Source organism: Priapulus caudatus, unplaced genomic scaffold (assembly GCF_000485595.1).
Source record: "Priapulus caudatus unplaced genomic scaffold, Priapulus_caudatus-5.0.1 Scaffold23, whole genome shotgun sequence".
Classification (NCBI taxonomy): Eukaryota; Metazoa; Priapulida; class Priapulimorpha; order Priapulimorphida; family Priapulidae; genus Priapulus; species Priapulus caudatus.
In genome coordinates, this window is record NW_014577084.1 from 481,391 (window position 1) to 498,056 (window position 16,666).

General features: G+C 40.4%; 1 protein-coding gene across 4 annotated transcripts in view; it reads right to left on the reverse strand.

The window, feature by feature from the left end:
• Nucleotides 1-16,666, reverse strand: part of LOC106813254 — a 44,194-nt gene that overhangs the window by 8,747 nt on the left and 18,781 nt on the right. The window contains exons 23-32 of one of the 4 annotated variants that reach the window (XM_014817347.1): nt 16,320-16,471; nt 13,429-13,621; nt 12,602-12,790; nt 11,811-11,966; nt 11,164-11,319; nt 10,612-10,764; nt 1,686-1,931; nt 1,272-1,457; nt 951-1,136; nt 737-792 (exon numbers count right to left, since the gene is read on the reverse strand). In XM_014817347.1, the coding sequence (XP_014672833.1) occupies nt 737-792; nt 951-1,136; nt 1,272-1,457; nt 1,686-1,931; nt 10,612-10,764; nt 11,164-11,319; nt 11,811-11,966; nt 12,602-12,790; nt 13,429-13,621; nt 16,320-16,471 (1,673 nt within the window). Of the gene's footprint in view, nt 1-716; nt 793-950; nt 1,137-1,271; nt 1,458-1,685; nt 1,932-8,478; nt 9,837-9,936; nt 10,009-10,611; nt 10,765-11,163; nt 11,320-11,810; nt 11,967-12,601; nt 12,791-13,428; nt 13,622-16,319; nt 16,472-16,666 lie in introns of those variants that run through there. The other 3 variants (XM_014817356.1, XM_014817364.1, XM_014817373.1) reach the window with 3 other exon arrangements.

Sequence of the window (16,666 nt, forward strand, 5' to 3'; positions counted from 1 at the left end):
AAGAACATTTACCCGCCACCCAAGTTTAAGTATATTACGGTATTTCATCGTGGATATGGTCGCAGTAAGTACTAACAGTAGCTGTTCACATACGTTCACCGGCCTTTTAGTTGCATCAGAGGCGGTCCGATCATTGTGAAAGTACAAAAGATGTGTCTGATTCTACTCCGTCATTCTGCCACAGGTAGCGCACAATAACATAAATGGATATTTTGTGTGATTACAACTCGGAATAATTTTATACTAGTTTTAATGGTAACACATAAAAAAGCGGACTTTTATAAGTTAGTCGTTGATATTCCATAAATTTACAATCTGAACATACGATGTAAATTTAGGCAGTTTCTTTCTCTTTTTTCGATACAAAATTGTATCGATTATATATATATATAGGCCTATATATGTATATATATCTAGGATATAATTTTGTCTAATATTGTATGTAATTTTTTACAATATGGCCGCGCTGATGTCATCAAAAGGTTAGAACGAATAAACGAGAACACTATATTATGTAGTGGTAAGAAACATAAAGTAAGCAGAACACCTAGAACCTTATTGAAACCTGTGACTGCTTGTGTATACGAAGAGCCCACATATAAAAATGTCGTGATTCCTGTAAAACCCCATCCTTCAACGTCCTAGGGAGATCTTAGGAGAGAGAGAGAGAGAGAGCAGATTAGCGCGCCCGTCAGGACTGATCGTCTCACAGAGGGGTGGCACCACCAGGGCACACCTGTTCATCAGCTCGTGTTTTCACCGGACGTTGGAATGGATCAACGGGAGTAGAACCTTTTAAAGATGAGAATAATTTTTGTTGTATCAGGTTAATGCAGTATTGTTAGCAGTAAACGATACTGTGTGTTTACACTCGCACTTTCACGTCTACAAAATTAAGAGCAAACGCGCGTGCATACATAAATTAGACACTGTTACTACTGTTCTCATACCTCCACATTGTGTTTCGCAGTCCTCGATCGTATCAAAGCTGTTTTCGTTGCCCTGGCAACCACCATAAATGAACTGTTCACAACTACTTTTCTCGGCATTATAGAAGTATTTCCTGAAGAAACCTCGGCAAGGTCCAGTCACGCTCGGCAAACTGCAATATCCTGGTTTCACACTCTTACCCTGGTCTATAAAGAAAGCAAAGACGTCTCGTCTAGTTTCACTTCCACTGCCAATTGTTACTAAGTTTTGTTATTGGTATAAAGACACATGAAATATATTTCATTTATATATTTAGACATTGATTTCTCCTGTTCCCATACCTCCACATTGGGTTTCGCAATCCTCGATCGTATCAAAGCTGTTTTCGTTGCCCTGGCAACCACCATAAATGAACTCTTCACATCTACTTCGCTCAGAATTATAGAAATATTTCTTGAAGAAACCTTGGCAAGGTCCAGTCACGCTCGGCAAACTGCAATGTCCTGGTTTCACACTCTTACTCTGATCTATACAGAAAGCAAAGACGTCTCGGCTAGTTTCACTTCCACTGCCAATTGTTACTAAGTTTTGTTATTGGTATAAAGACACATGAAATATATTGCATTTGTAAGTTTAGACGAAAATATAAAGCTTAATGGATTGACTGATTCCTCATTGTCAGACTATTACTAGCGTATTTATTCAAAGGAAATCGTGGCAATTTCAGTAAGAACATTCATGGCCATGTTATATACCTCCATCGACGAGTCTAATCCCCTGCGCTCCTGATCTGGGCTGTCTTAGAGAACAACAGACTGCTGGAGCATCTGCGCGGTCAGTATTGCAGGTAAATCGAGCAGGACATGGGCTATTCTGAGAACATGTCATGGCGTAGCCTGCATCCCGTGAGTCTTCCAGGGGTGTGGTGCCCCCCGGGCAGACCTGGGCATCTGCTCTGGTTTTGACTGGCTGTTCGAATGGTCGCTGACCGGGTGCAAATCCTAACAAGTATAAATAATTGGGTTTCGCAATCCTCGATCGTATCAAAGCTGTTTTCGTTGCCCTGGCAACCACCGTAAGTGAACTGTTCACATCTACTTCTCTCTTCATTATAGAAGTATTTTCTGAAGAAACCTCGGCAAGGTCCAGCCACGCTCGGCAAACTGCAATGTCCTGGTTTCACATCTTGTCCTTTTATTTCTGCTATTAATGTTAGGACAATAATTCGTTTTTTTAAAGTTAAAGTTTATAAAATAGCAAGGTGATATACGTTTGTGGAACTATTGTTATTTTTAGCTTATATCGTAATATACCCTAAATAGCAAGTTCAATATATCTTCTTCCCTGCTGCCCGTATGATTGATAGTAAAGCTATCATAGTGGTCATGTTATCTGCATCGTACATAAGTGAGCCTGTCAGTGTGGATGATTACCATCATTACGCAGTGGTTCCCTTTCAATCAGAGGTGGCAATGTCGGTTCCTCGGGGCAGCATACAGCACCGGCATCAGCGATCTCCGTGAAACACGTATACTTGGCCGGACATGGTGACTCTGACCAGCACGCTCGGTTCTTGAAGGGATTTTCAGGATCACGTAGTGCTTCTCCTCCTCGGCAGGGATTGAATGGAGGTGGTATCTCTGCAAAGACATTTGTTGCAAAATTGTTACTAGGTTAAACTGTTACAGACCACGTTATTATAAGTTATATAAACACGTCTTACTATTATATGAATCTAATATTCAGTGATCAAACTACAAAATGTTATAACGAAATGTTTACTGATATACATATATAGATACACATACTCTTGTGTTTGCGATCAATTATAGTCTTCCGTATTCAAACAAATATTTCTTTTGCCAACATTCGTTTGCCTTTACACTACTTTGCTTTTAGGTTCGTTCAGGGTATTTGACCTCGCTCCTCCTCTGACCCGCGTACATTCATTTGTTCGTTTGTTCCACAGTTCTTTCATCCATTAAATTTTCGTTCACCTGTCCGCCCATGCGGTCACCGTTTCATATACAAATTCAAGTGTAAAAGACATACGATGTAAGATATAAGATCGAATACCAACCTAAACATGCACAGTTAAACGAATACTATTATCTTACCTGACTGTTTGATGGCTGGGTAGCACATTCTCGCCACCCTGCATGCTCCTGCTGCTCGACAACATTTCTCACTCTTTCTGCAGTCTGTATCGTCTTTGCATACCTTTACAAGCGGCTCAGGCAAGGGACAGTCGAAATACACTGACAGGTCTGGGCAAACCAGGGGGTCATCTAGTCTGGCATCCAAGGGCTGGGAATACAACAGAATATCTGTAGGAATCTGCGAAACATCACGTTTTTAAATCGATCTTCCGAGGCGTGTGGTTAGTGACACTGAGAGGGTCTTAACCCTACCAGGCGGTGTGACTAACGTCACTACACACAATAGGGGTAGTGACACAAGATAGTATGTATTATTTTTAATTTTTTACTTTTAATTTTTTATATTTAACGTCTTTTATATTTTGATTTCTTATTTATTTTTACTGTTTGGATGGGATGGGATGGGATGGCATGCGATGGCATGCGATGGCATGGGATGGGATGGGATGGCATGCGATGGCATGGGATGGGATGCATGGGATGGGATGGGATGGGATGCGTGCGATGGCATGGCATGGCATGGCATGTCATGGGATGGCATGAGATGGATGCGGTGCGATGGGGATGGGATGGGATGGATGGACATGGATGCATAGATGGATGCATGAATGGGATAGATAGTTAGATTTTTAGCTCACCTTGACATCGTCAAGCTGAGCTATTGCCATGGGTCGTCGTCCTCGTACGTCCGTCCGTCCGTCCGTCAACATTTCGCCTTCGGTCAACGATAACTCAGAAACTGTTTGGCCCACATGTTTGAAATTGGTATAGTTGTTACTGCTATGCTCCCATATTAAACGTCCTATTTTGAAGCACGCCAGTCGACGTACTTTCGAGCCATGGCAATTTTTTGGCAAAAATGGGAATTGCCATTAGTCAGTTCAGGTTCAACGGATTTTGCTCATTTTTGGTATTGAATGAATAAGGGCTAGGGGTTTTATATTTAAAAAAATTATGCAAATTAGGTAAGGTTTGGCAATTATATAGCATATTATATAGACACAAACAGTCTGTGTGTCACACTCGTCTGGTTCTTTTACAAATATTTCATTGACAATATCTTAATGCAAAATTGGTATTTCGTCTCACCCTGCCGATAAAACGTCTATATTAGAGTAAAGATTTACAAACATGGCGAACGCAGCATAACTATTTATTTCAACGCAGTGGCTGGAGGTACGCCAGCCGTCGGTCGTTCAAGCCCTTTTTTGCGTTAGGGTAGCGGTTAGGGTTAGGTTTAGCGTTTAGGTTGTTAGGTTTAGGGTTAGGGTTGGTTCTTGCCTCATCTAAACTCTCAAATCGTGTATATTTATTTCGTTATTTCAAATCTGGCGCCACCGCCGCCATTCTTGTCTCGTTAAGTATGAAAGCCAATGGACTGCGCTACCGTAGCCTCGAGACATTAAGATACGGCTGCGTACCCGTAGCCACTGCTTATTTCAAACGCCATCGCTACAAAGCGGGTTATAGCGCATCTACAGTCACAAATTGTGATTCATTTTGGTTTATAAATTATTATTGCGATATACAGTGGCAATCGTTTCTATAATGTACGCTCGATGGTTGCTTAATTAAACTGACCTCTTTCTACTCACTCATTTGTGTCCTTTTGTGGTGAGCTACAAGTGTCATTGACACTTTCAATTTTGGGTATTTTCCTTTCAACCAAGGCGCCGTCACTAACTGACCAGAGTAACGCCACTGATTTCCCCGGGCAACGCCGGGTATCCCGCTAGTACATTTATATTTGCTCTCACGAGCAGTTTGATATGAAAATCACATTTCAGCGTTTTGTTTAAGACTTATTATGACATTGTCTTTCCGAATTTTCTTTATGGTGCAGCATAGGAAAAAATGTGCGTTTGCTCGTGGTTAGTATCTGCCAAACGGAATATAGTTGGGATATGTATTAGTTGGTTGACATTATACGTTCAACGTTATCACCACGTATTTGCGATTAGGTTGACGTGGAATATGTCTTCACCAATGTTTCACGAGGCGTCTAATCTTACCGGATTTCTTTATACACGAGTCTGTGTTTGCACATTTCCAGTATCTCTCAAGCGAAATATTTGTGGTTGACATTATTCATGTAAAGTTGTCAACATATACTAAGTTGTTATCCCCGAACGCAGTTCGGGGGGTGATACTATGGGTTTGACATCTCGCGCCCGCCCCACCGCCGCCGCACGAGATTTCCTTGTGAGCGCTCTGCCGGCCTGCAGTTCTTCTCGGATCATCTTCAAATTTCGCCATGAAGGGCGTTGAGCTTGTAAAGCGAAACCGCCAATCGTCTTTGGTGTGGGCGGAGTCATCGGCCATGCGCCGTAACAACATTTTTTTTGTCCCCACAATATTCTAGAACGCTGTAACTTCTGAAAAGTTTGTTAACCGATTGCTCATGAAATTTGGCACACAGGAACCAATCACTATACACTTACTATATATATATAATATTATAATATATATAGATATATAGGACATATTATATCGGCCCTGTTGTGCCCAAATTCCATTGACAATCGGTTAAAAACAGCACCAAGGTTACAGCGCTTCTACAAAATATTTCCACAAAAATGTGTCGTTATATGCAACGATGACTCGCCCCACACCAAAAACGGCATTGGGCGTCTTTGCTTTAGCGCGAGAGAGCGGCACCTTGCCCTAACTTGGGCGACGAAGGTGTGCACCAGTACCAAAACCAGCTCACTGCGACCTTCATTTCACCTTTTTTTCTTGACTCGTTGATCATATTTCCCTTCACCTCCTGTTAACTCTTGTCCCCTAATTCCACCTGAGCGCTACCAAACTTGGTTTTCTATACTTACACATCTTGGGGCAGAGAAGGTGTGCAGAGTTACCAAAACCAGGTCACTGCGACCTTTATTTCACCTTTGACTATGACCTTGCATCAACTATCCCTTTCGCTCTCTAACTCCGACCCGCTAAGTTGACCTAGCGCGACCCAACTTGCTATGCTTACACATCTTGGAAAGAAGGTCTGTCGCATACCAAAACCACCACTGCCCTTGACCTTAGTTTCACCTTGACCGTCGACTTACATTTCCTCTTCGGCCTCCTAGGGTAACCAGATTCCATATACTTGCACATCTGAGGCAGACCAGTTGTCTAACAAACCTTTGTCTTTGTGACTTATTTAGCTTTACCTGCCTTCTACGTCCTTACAGAGATATTCCATTCATACTAGATCACGGGGGATACATGTAGTTGGCGACAACAGCTCTAGTTACTAGTAGATTGATATCAAAAATGTATATCTTACATTTTTCGGGTTAATAAGGCACGAAGGGTCGTTGTCGTATAGGGTACTACATATATGTACCCGAGGTAACTATCTGATATGGTTAGGGTTAGGGTTAGGGTTAGGGACCTTAGGGTACCCTATACGACAACGGCCCCTTCAGCGTTAATAAGTGTAAAGCATCAATTTGTTCTGAATTTTCCTGTACACGGATGTAAATACACACGGTGTTCCCGGATGTGTACCGTTTACCAATAGAAATGTTTGCTTGAAATTACACGTTTTACACAGAGAGCCAATAGTCTCTAGTAACCTAATATCAAAAATGTCTGTCCCGGTGTTTCACTTTAATAGTTCCAAGATATACCCATATATTGCCTAACCCTATAGGCCTTCATATAGGTATAATAGGCTTTCCCTGATGCCCATATATTGCCGAACCCTATAGCCTTCATATAGGTATAATAGGCCTTCCCTGATGCCCATATATTGCCGAACAAGGTCCGGCCTGCGTAGGACATGCCAAGTATTTCACTAAAAAGTTATAATTTGGGTAAAAAAAAATCCCGTTAAAGTAACGAGTATATAGGCCTATACACGTCTATTTTAGTGTATCACTTCAGTAATTATAGGGCACGCAATCTTCTAGGGCAGAATATCCGTGTTCCCGCATTTTCAGTGTGTGAAATAAAAATGTTAACAAATGTAATTTGTTGAAATCACACATTACACACACATTTGAAATAGAAAGCGCATATTATAGATTAGTTTGCTGTAAAACATGACTGTCCAAAATATCAGTTTAATAATAAGTAAATGCGTAATTTCCCCAAAGTTCCATATTTGAGCAAATCTTGTTTTTTTCCATATAATGTATCTCGTATGCGAAATATTAGTTGTTTGACATTGTATATCTAAAGTGAGAGCACTTACTTTTAAACAGTTTATAATGAAAAATATCTATCCGTGGCTGTAGGCTATGGGAGGTAAAAGTACAGCTACAAACGTTCTTCATTCATTATGAGGCGAGAAATCAATGGTGATTAATTAATATGATTAGGGAGGCAATCTCAAGGGATAGCTAATCTTCAATTTCGGTGATAAATTTTAATGCCATCTATATATATAGTTGTTTAGCCGAATTAGTTCGTACTCGCATAACTAGAGAACTCCGCAGCCTAGAGGAAAACTAAAGATATTTTCAGAATCAGCACGTCTGGGAGGTGGTTCTGGCTGAAACAAATATTTAAAAAAGTTAAAAATTCATAAAAATCCTATTCATCAATAGATGGCGGTGCGCACAGATTAACATCACGTACGTGTGAATCCATGGGGTATACAATTAACGGTGCAGTGGCCTGATCGTTAGAACATCCGTCTCCTACACCGGGATTCCGAGAACTTATTTTCCCCTCTAGTATTTATTATTTATAATTTTTTACTTTTTATTTTTTATATTTAATGTCTTTTATCTTTTGATTTCTTATTATTTTTTACTGTTTGGGATGGGATGGCATGGGATGGATAGGGATGGCATGGGGCATTGGGATGGGATGCGGTGGATGGGATGGCATGGCATGGCAAGGGATGGCATGGCATGGCAAGGGATGGCATGAGATAGGATTGGATGGGATGGGATGGGATATGGGATGGATGGATGGATGCATGGATAGATAGATAGATTTTTTTGGTATTTTCCTTTTTGAACCAAGCGGTCACCAACTGAGTAACGCCACTGATTTCCTCGGGCAACGCCGGGTATCCCGCTAGTTTTAAATAAAGTTATAAATGCAGTATTTAAAATCCGCGTTCTGAATAAATTCGCCATTCCGCGACGGATGAAACGTGGGTTATGTTACTAATACAGGTTACTATGTACGCGATTTTAGGTCTACTAAGCACATTACCGTACAAAAGACATTGCGGTGAATTTAAGGAAGAGCGCGCTTATAATCTATATTCCCAGTATTATAAAATACAAGTTCGGGTTGGTGATCTAGTACGCTAATTCAACCTATATTCGTGAATGAGCAATTATTTCTGGAAAGGGTTTGAACTAACTAAGTGCGAGAATAAGTATCAAGTCTTTAAAAAATAAATAAATAAATGAAAAAATAAATAAATAAATATAGTAGGTAATACAGTAATGAGATTTTTATTCATTGTTAGATTCAAAATAACTCTCCACTGAATGTGTGTAAACAAAAGAAATTCAAAGTAATTTTCAAAACGAAGAGTTAATAGAAGTTTACACTATCATCTAATTTCATTAAGATCATTATTGTTACCTCTATTGCATGCAACGTTACGCTTGTTCCACTTGCCAATTGTTACGTAATAGAAAGTTTCCACAAGAACACAGCCACCAAACTACAAAATATAGACGTTTACTCGAACTCACAGGTCGCCTTGTTATTTCTAGATGAATTGGTGATAGTCAGAAACTAGTGCAAGGATAGCCACATCCAAAACTCAAAAAGTCACATACTATAGTATAAAAATAAGGCATGCATTAAATGTTTCACTCTATTTTAAGATCATATTTGTTTCGCATTTCTATTTTAACGCACGTGTCGAGAGAGTGAACTGTGGAAATCAAGACCAAATTATCATCATTGTATAATCATCATTGTAGTCCATTTGTTTAGTTGGTGGGCGTTCATGTTGGCATACGTTTAATTCGATGCCGACTTGCCTTATTCATACCTTAAAGGCGTCAACGTTAATCGTAATGCGCAATACTCGTGTGTTAGTGTAAAGCAAGCATCTCTACAAGCGCGTAAAAAAGCTTTACGACAGGCTCCTGATATGATGAATCTTAATTCAAGTATTGTGCGTTAATTTTTGGGGAAGGAAAAGGCGCCTTTCTCCTCCAAAGCCACTTATTATCACAGTCATATGGAAATAGGCTCTTTAGTGACCTCGCCGAGACCTGATTATAGTGTGATTTTTACGCATCATTTACACGGGTGTCAGCACATTATTGGCGCAAGAGAATGCTCGGTGTGTCTCCGCGAGGCTGGAAAAATTTTATTAGCAATTTTATCCAGGCACGCTTCTATAGCTTAGCTCTCTATCAAGCAGATATCAATAGCACCTACGGCTCCCTAAAAGAAACACCCGACTATATGGATTATAGCAATGGGGGCGTAGTTAACGCCATCATTCATGATTATCGTCATCGTCATCATCATCATCGTCGTCGCCGTCATCATCATCATCATCATCATTAATAGCCAGCTGCGCGGTCTTCTCTCCCATGCACTTGGGCGCATGTTTGGGCGCGCGCGTGCGTGCATGCGCGCGCGATAAGATATGCCTAAGCGCTTTATGCTCATTAATATCCACCTCGCGGTCTTCTCTCCATGCACTTGTCCTTCGCAAAGCGTCTTACGTCCTCAATTGTTGCTTGCATTACAGGCCCATCAGATGAAGTGAGCTCACAGAGTTGTAGTAGAAACGAGGAATACGTGCCCTGCATCGTCCTGATGGGTGAACAAACGATCTGATAGAATTCTGGCACACCATAAAAAACGTATAATTTATTCGCTTAAATTTAATATACTGACAAACAGTAAGTCAAACCTGTTATTTTAGGAAGCTGACAGTCCTCATTGCCTGGTAACAGCGTTGGTTCAATACTTTGTGGTACTTCGCCTGGTAGTAAAAAAGTACAAACTTACTCAAACATTCACTTATATAATATGGCTGCCGTGTTATTGCGGACGATTTTCTTCATGAAGCTTCACTCACTGGTAGATTTGTATACCTTCTGTTTATTACCATGTCGAAAATGTACATAGCATGCCATGTAATATGTACATAACATACATGTAAATAACATACCATGAAAAAAAAATTCCATTAACAATATCATAGTAATGTCTAATGACTAATGAGACATTAGTCATTATTACTGACTTCTTAATAAATTTGCTGGTATATTTACATGTACGTATGTAGATCATACAATGGTCAAGTGATCGAGGAACGTTAACACAATAACTGCAATATTATTCATTTAATCGATGTTAATCTGCCGATGATGAATATATTGCGTACATAAAAACACATATAACAATGTATTTTTTATTGATTATGATTTGAATTGTTTTAATAGTTATTCCAATCGGCCTTCCCATTCGCCGTTACAGCTTATTTATATATATATATGCTTGGACCAGGCGTGGCTCTATTCTGCTTAGTCAGGTAACTCGCAGCCCGACTTGCCACACCCTCCAAGTATAATGCGTGGCTTACCTTGGTCACAGGATCGTGGGTAAGCTAGCTGCAGGCCTGCGTTGTCCTGCTTAGCGCAGTCGAGTTCACACGGGTTGCTGTACGTGTTCCCATCGCTGCCACACTGTGGGTCATACTCCCTCGTGCAAATACAAGGAACTGATGGTCCAGGTCCTACAACATGAAGTAATATTAGCAGGCATGCCCTTTGAGATTGAAATTTTCATCAACATGTCCAGTCTGTAGCATGGTGCTACTGGTATGTTCGGTCCTGTAATTAGAAACATTACTGTAACTGAAAGGAATGATAGACAATAACTTGGCTATTCCGATTAGTTTACCTATATATATATATATATATATTCCACTTGGCAAACATACATGCGCGGAGGAAATTTGCAGCCCATCTTTCGCTCTCTTCCCATTAGAATAGACATCATAATAGTAATCAATCATTATTATTCATTACGTATATATTGGTGTGTTTTGGGTATGCTACCAACATGAACATATGTATACCCTATGTTTATATATATATGTTCCCTATAGAGAGTATACATATTTTCATGGTACCTTGGTCACAGGATCGTGGATAAGCTATCTGCAGGTCTGCGTTCGCTTGTTTTGCGCAGTTTAATTCGCATGGGTTGCCATAGGTTTTCCCATCACTGCCACACTGTGGGTTATACTCCCGGGTGCAAATACATGGTGTTGGGGGTCTACTCGGTTCTGTAATGAGAAAAAGTACTTCAAATTATATATTATTGTCTTTCAAGTGTGACGATTAGGCTGAAGGGTTTAATTTGCTATATTATTTATTTAATTCATAATCAGGATATTTACATTGATCAAGTATGAATATTTTTATTTTTCGATATCTGGGAGAAGCGGTCCTTTGCCCCCCCCCCCAGTTTCCAGAGGCTTCCAGGGCCTTGATAGACATTTTTAATAGCAAATGATTTGTGAATATATGCTGTCTGTACTTCAAATATATAATGCCAAATAACAACATTTCTATTGGCAGATACTGAGTATATCGGAATGCAGATTTGACACCATTCTATATAGTAGCGAAGCACAGTCTTAGATTGGGAAACACAGTCTTAGATCCTTATTTTATTATTTATTATCTATAAATATTATCTGTCTATAGATCTATTGTTTTGGCATTCTTCAAAAGCTGCCCTCGGATGAAAACCACATTATGTGCCGATCTATACCTTGGTCACATGATCGTGGATAAGCTAACTGTAGGTCTTGGTTTGGTGTCTTTGCACAGATCAGTTGACACAGGTTGCCATATGTTTTCCCATCACTGCCACACTGTGGGTCATACTCCGAGGTGCAAATGCATGCTGGTACTAGTCTAATCGGTTCTGTAATGGGAAATATTACATTAAATTATTATACTTAAACGGTTATTTAAGAGTGTTTATCACTGATGTTCCGGCAGTGAAATCCTGAACATGATGGTCCTCACCGTCCTGCACCTCTTTTAGTTCAGCAAACATTACGAGAGGGCACCAGTTTACGGGGTGGTCTTATGTGGCGTTGCGAGCAATGCGCGCTCATTAGAATTGTTCACACTCTGCACTTGTCGGTTATGATCCCTGATTATGTGAAATTCTTAGTTTATTTGGCTTACATTTAACACTAACTATGGCTTCTAAGAGATATACAAGTCATTGGCGGTGTCAAGCGTAAAAACCAGTCATTATCGAGATTGTTTAATTTATGCTTCTAGCAGTCCAGGGTGCTTTAAAGTCTAAGTAAATTAGTGGGTCTTGGGGGTATTGTTGAATCATTATTACGTGACTTCTGGTGGTCCGGTAAGATATTGAATCCGGCAAGGGTGTTTGCCGGAAAATTGGTGGTGTACCTGTGTGTGTGTGTGTGTGTGTGTGTGTGTGTGTGTGTGTGTGTGTGTGTGTGTGTCTGTGTGCGTGCGTGCGTGCGTGCGTGCGTATGTATATATGCTAATAACGATGATTACGGTCACTTCGCTCCATACCATCTTCAATCAGAGGTGGCAATGTCGGTTCCTCGGGGCAGCATACAGCAGCGGCATCAGCGATCTCCGTGAAACACGTATACTTGGCCGGACATGGTGACTCTGACCAGCACACTCGGTTCTTAGAAGGATTTTCTGGGTCACGTAGTGGTTCTCCTACTCGGCAGGGATTGAATGGAGGCGGTATCTCTGCAAGGGAAGTTGTTACAACATTGTTACTAGCGGAATCTATGCGTTACCTAAATACACGCCTAACAATTTTTATGAATCTATACTATTGATATCACGTTACGTTACCAGACATTGCAATACGTCGCATCACGTTACGTTACAGTACAGTACAGTACCAGTACAGTACAGTACAGTACAGTACAGTACAGTACAGTACAGTACAGTACAGTACAGTACAGTACAGTACAGTACAGTACAGTACAGTACAGTATACAGTACAGTACAGTACAGTACAGTACAGTACAGTACAGTACAGTACAGTACAGTACAGTACAGTACAGTACAGTACAGTACAATACAATACAATACGGTGCAGTACAGTACAGTAAAGCACAGTATATAGTAAAGTAAGGTACATTCACTCTTATATTTACACTATGTCTATTTTGTTCATCGTTCATAAGTCTATCAATCATTGCTTTTACCCGTTCTTCTAAACGCGCACAAACTCACCGCCGCTGCACACAGGCACGCACGCATGCACGCGCGCATCAACATCATAGAAATTTGAAGCTTAAAAGCCTGGAAAGTATGGTTATACTAGTAAACTCATGATCATGGTAGCTATGGGTTAATAGCACAACTTATTACCTTACCTGACTGTTTGATGGCTGGGTAGCACATTCTCGCCACCCTGCATGCTCCTGCTGCTCGGCAACATTTATCACCCTTCTGTGCACAGTCTGCATCGGCATCGCATATCCTCACTTCCCGTACAGGTAAGGGGCAGTCGAAAAACACTGACAGGTCAGGACAAACCAATGGGTCATCTAGTCTCGAGTCCAGTGCCTGGGAATGCAACAATATGTATATTTGTAAGCATTTTGAAACAGAAATTTAACGCAAAATGTAATGTGTAGTCTTAGATGTGGGCCATACGGATAACGAGTTAACATACGAAAGGTAGAGGTGACCTACAATCTAGCTTGACCGGTAGTATATTTTGTACAATTTGTGTTCGCAAACATACTCTAACATCGTATATCTACTAGAAGATTTTAACGCAATTACCACGGAACACGGAGTGGTTATTCAATGACCCGTTTATTGCTTGATGTCACGGTATCCAAAGTTGTAGGCCTAAGTATAAATTTGGAAGTCCCATAAAATTAAACAGTGCAGCAATTTGTAGTGATTTCGTTGGTTCGTCTGCTGAAGTTTTATGGGATGCCGCGAGTTTTGAGCTGACTCAGAACACGCCTCGTCAAGAATAACTGCTTAAATTGAAATGGCTTCATTTATGCTACTCATATTTGATGTGTGCGCACTCCGAAACCATTACAAAGTCGAAGCTAGAGGCCAATGGTCAGGAGCCGGCAATTAATAGGCAAATGCCGTATTTACATATGTAGTAAAGAGACCCTAGTCAAATGTCAGTAAGCCCCGGTCGGATTTCAATTGTTTTCACGATGTGGTAGGGCACAACTTGTAATTTTTTATTGCTAACCTACCGTTTTCTAAACTCTAGATAAAAGACCAGTAAATTTAATGTCATCATTTGCTATCCGATAAAGACTGTACGATAATTCTTTTCAAGAGAAAGCGCTAACATCGATTATTATTCGCAATATAATCTAGGATAAAAAGGGCTTATTATGTTTAAATTTATTATATACTCGGGATTATTTCTTAAAAATGTTAAGCCCTCGGCTAGGACGCAACTCTTCGTACATATGGGGAATTTACATTTTGTGGTTTTCTTTAAAAAGTATCAACAGACCTATTAGTGGAATTCTCTCGTTAAATTTGCCGTTTTGCCTGTTGACCCTTAAAGTTTGAGCTTATGTGAGCTTATAACGTCATTCTGCGTCATGACCCTATATTCCGAATATCATTCCCTTTCTGATAGCACACCGGAAATACGGGAAACCCTAACGTCTGAGAAACCATCAGCTGCGGCAGACAGATTTCCGGGCAATATTCTGTGCGATACGGATATGAACGTAGCACCTACCCAACATCGCAAGCTGTGGAATTATTGTTAAACTCTCCGGTTAGAAAAGACGATTTCTACACCGACAAACGAGATTTTGGGTGATATTGTGAGCCGGCTAGGGGTCTCCCAGAGAAATACTAGGAAATGACGAGGACCGATCGAGCGTGGATGAAGAAAGCTCACAGCGCCAATATAGAGAAATGGTCGGTTAAGGCGATTGCGGGTCAAAGATGCACAAGGATACACTATATGGGTTATATCTAGCTCACGCGCGATTCCAATACGACGGGGTCTGCAGTTAGAATTGATTACGGCGCATTTTCTTATGAATGGGCTACGATCAAATGCAATCTGCCGTCTCGACACTCTCCGTCTCACGTCTCCCAGCTTTTTTATTTAGTTTTTTTGTTCAGTCGTTTAACAAACCACGGATGAACCATCTATTGTGTGTGAATAAACGTTTAGGTACATGTAGGTAATGTTACATGTTAGGTACATGTTAGGTAATGGTGATTAGTTTAAATATGAAATGAAATAAATTTATTAATAAAGATAAATATATAAGAAATAAATAAATAAATAAATGAGAAAATCGGATGTAAATTTATTCATCGGTCAACATCAATTGGTTATATGTAAAAGATTATGCATAGACATCTTGCAAACAAAAATCTTGTCGATGTTTACACCCCTCGGTCACTGTCGGTATTTTTATCTAAGTTATTTACCTTTACTTGTTACCGGATTTACCATCATCTACATGTAACCTACCCTAACACCAGCAGAAGGTTAATGTCAAACATTAATAACATCATATCCAACTGCTGATGTTACTATTCTTATAAGGAGTTTCGTTCGTTCAAACGTGTACATTAAAAGGTTAATTATACACAAAAGTACACGTTTCTGTCAATAAAAAGCAATTTGCATTCTAGACGTGAATACTATTACCAGGTCGTAAACCGGATGTTTTAATAATACGACGACACGTCTATTATTGTGAGTATTTGCGGTTACAAAGCTCCAATTCAATGCATTGGCATGTTTGATGTGGGGATGGGGTGTTGGTTTGTATTTAACTATAATTGCATTTAAAACTAAAGTAAGAGCGGCATACTGTACAACATAGCCAGCCAGCCACGTGTGTTTTTTTAATCATAGGAGCACTCTTTATCCCGTAGCTATCAATAATTTTTGTAACGACGGCGGTTACGGAAAACGATTACATATGAATACGTAACTAGCCCTACTATTAACATCATTGTATTAATAGCCACTAAATAGATTATTCTACTCATTCATATATGATTCCAAATAGCAAATCCTGTTAGTAATGACATATTATTCATATCTGCGCATGCGTGCATACTGTGCACGCGCGCGCGTATACCTCTGTGCATGCATGTTTGGGCGCGCGCGTACGTCTTTGCATGCATGTTTGGGCGCGCGCGTACGTCTGTGCATGCATGTTTGGGCGCGTGCGTGCGTGCATGCGCGCGCGATAAGATATGCCTAAGCGCTTTATGCTGGCCCTTGCCCATTAATAGCCACCTGCGCGGTCTTCTCTCCCATGCACTTGGCCTCGCAAGCGTCTACTGTCTCGAAGTTGTTGGCGTTGGCATTACAGCCTCCATAGATGAATGACTCACAGGTTCCCGTCTCAGAGTTGTAGTAGAAACGAGGAATACGTGCCCTACATCGTCCTGAGGGGTAAACAAATGTTTCGCAATTTTCACGCCAGCGCCTGACACGGCCCGTCACCGATGTGTATAATATTGTGGAGAACGGGTGCCAACGCTATAATGATGTTTCTGAAATAGTTTACCATCTTCACCTGATTTAAAGTCACGAAGCGAAGTACGAAAATGTTATATTGTTATGTGACAGTCGTAGAAACC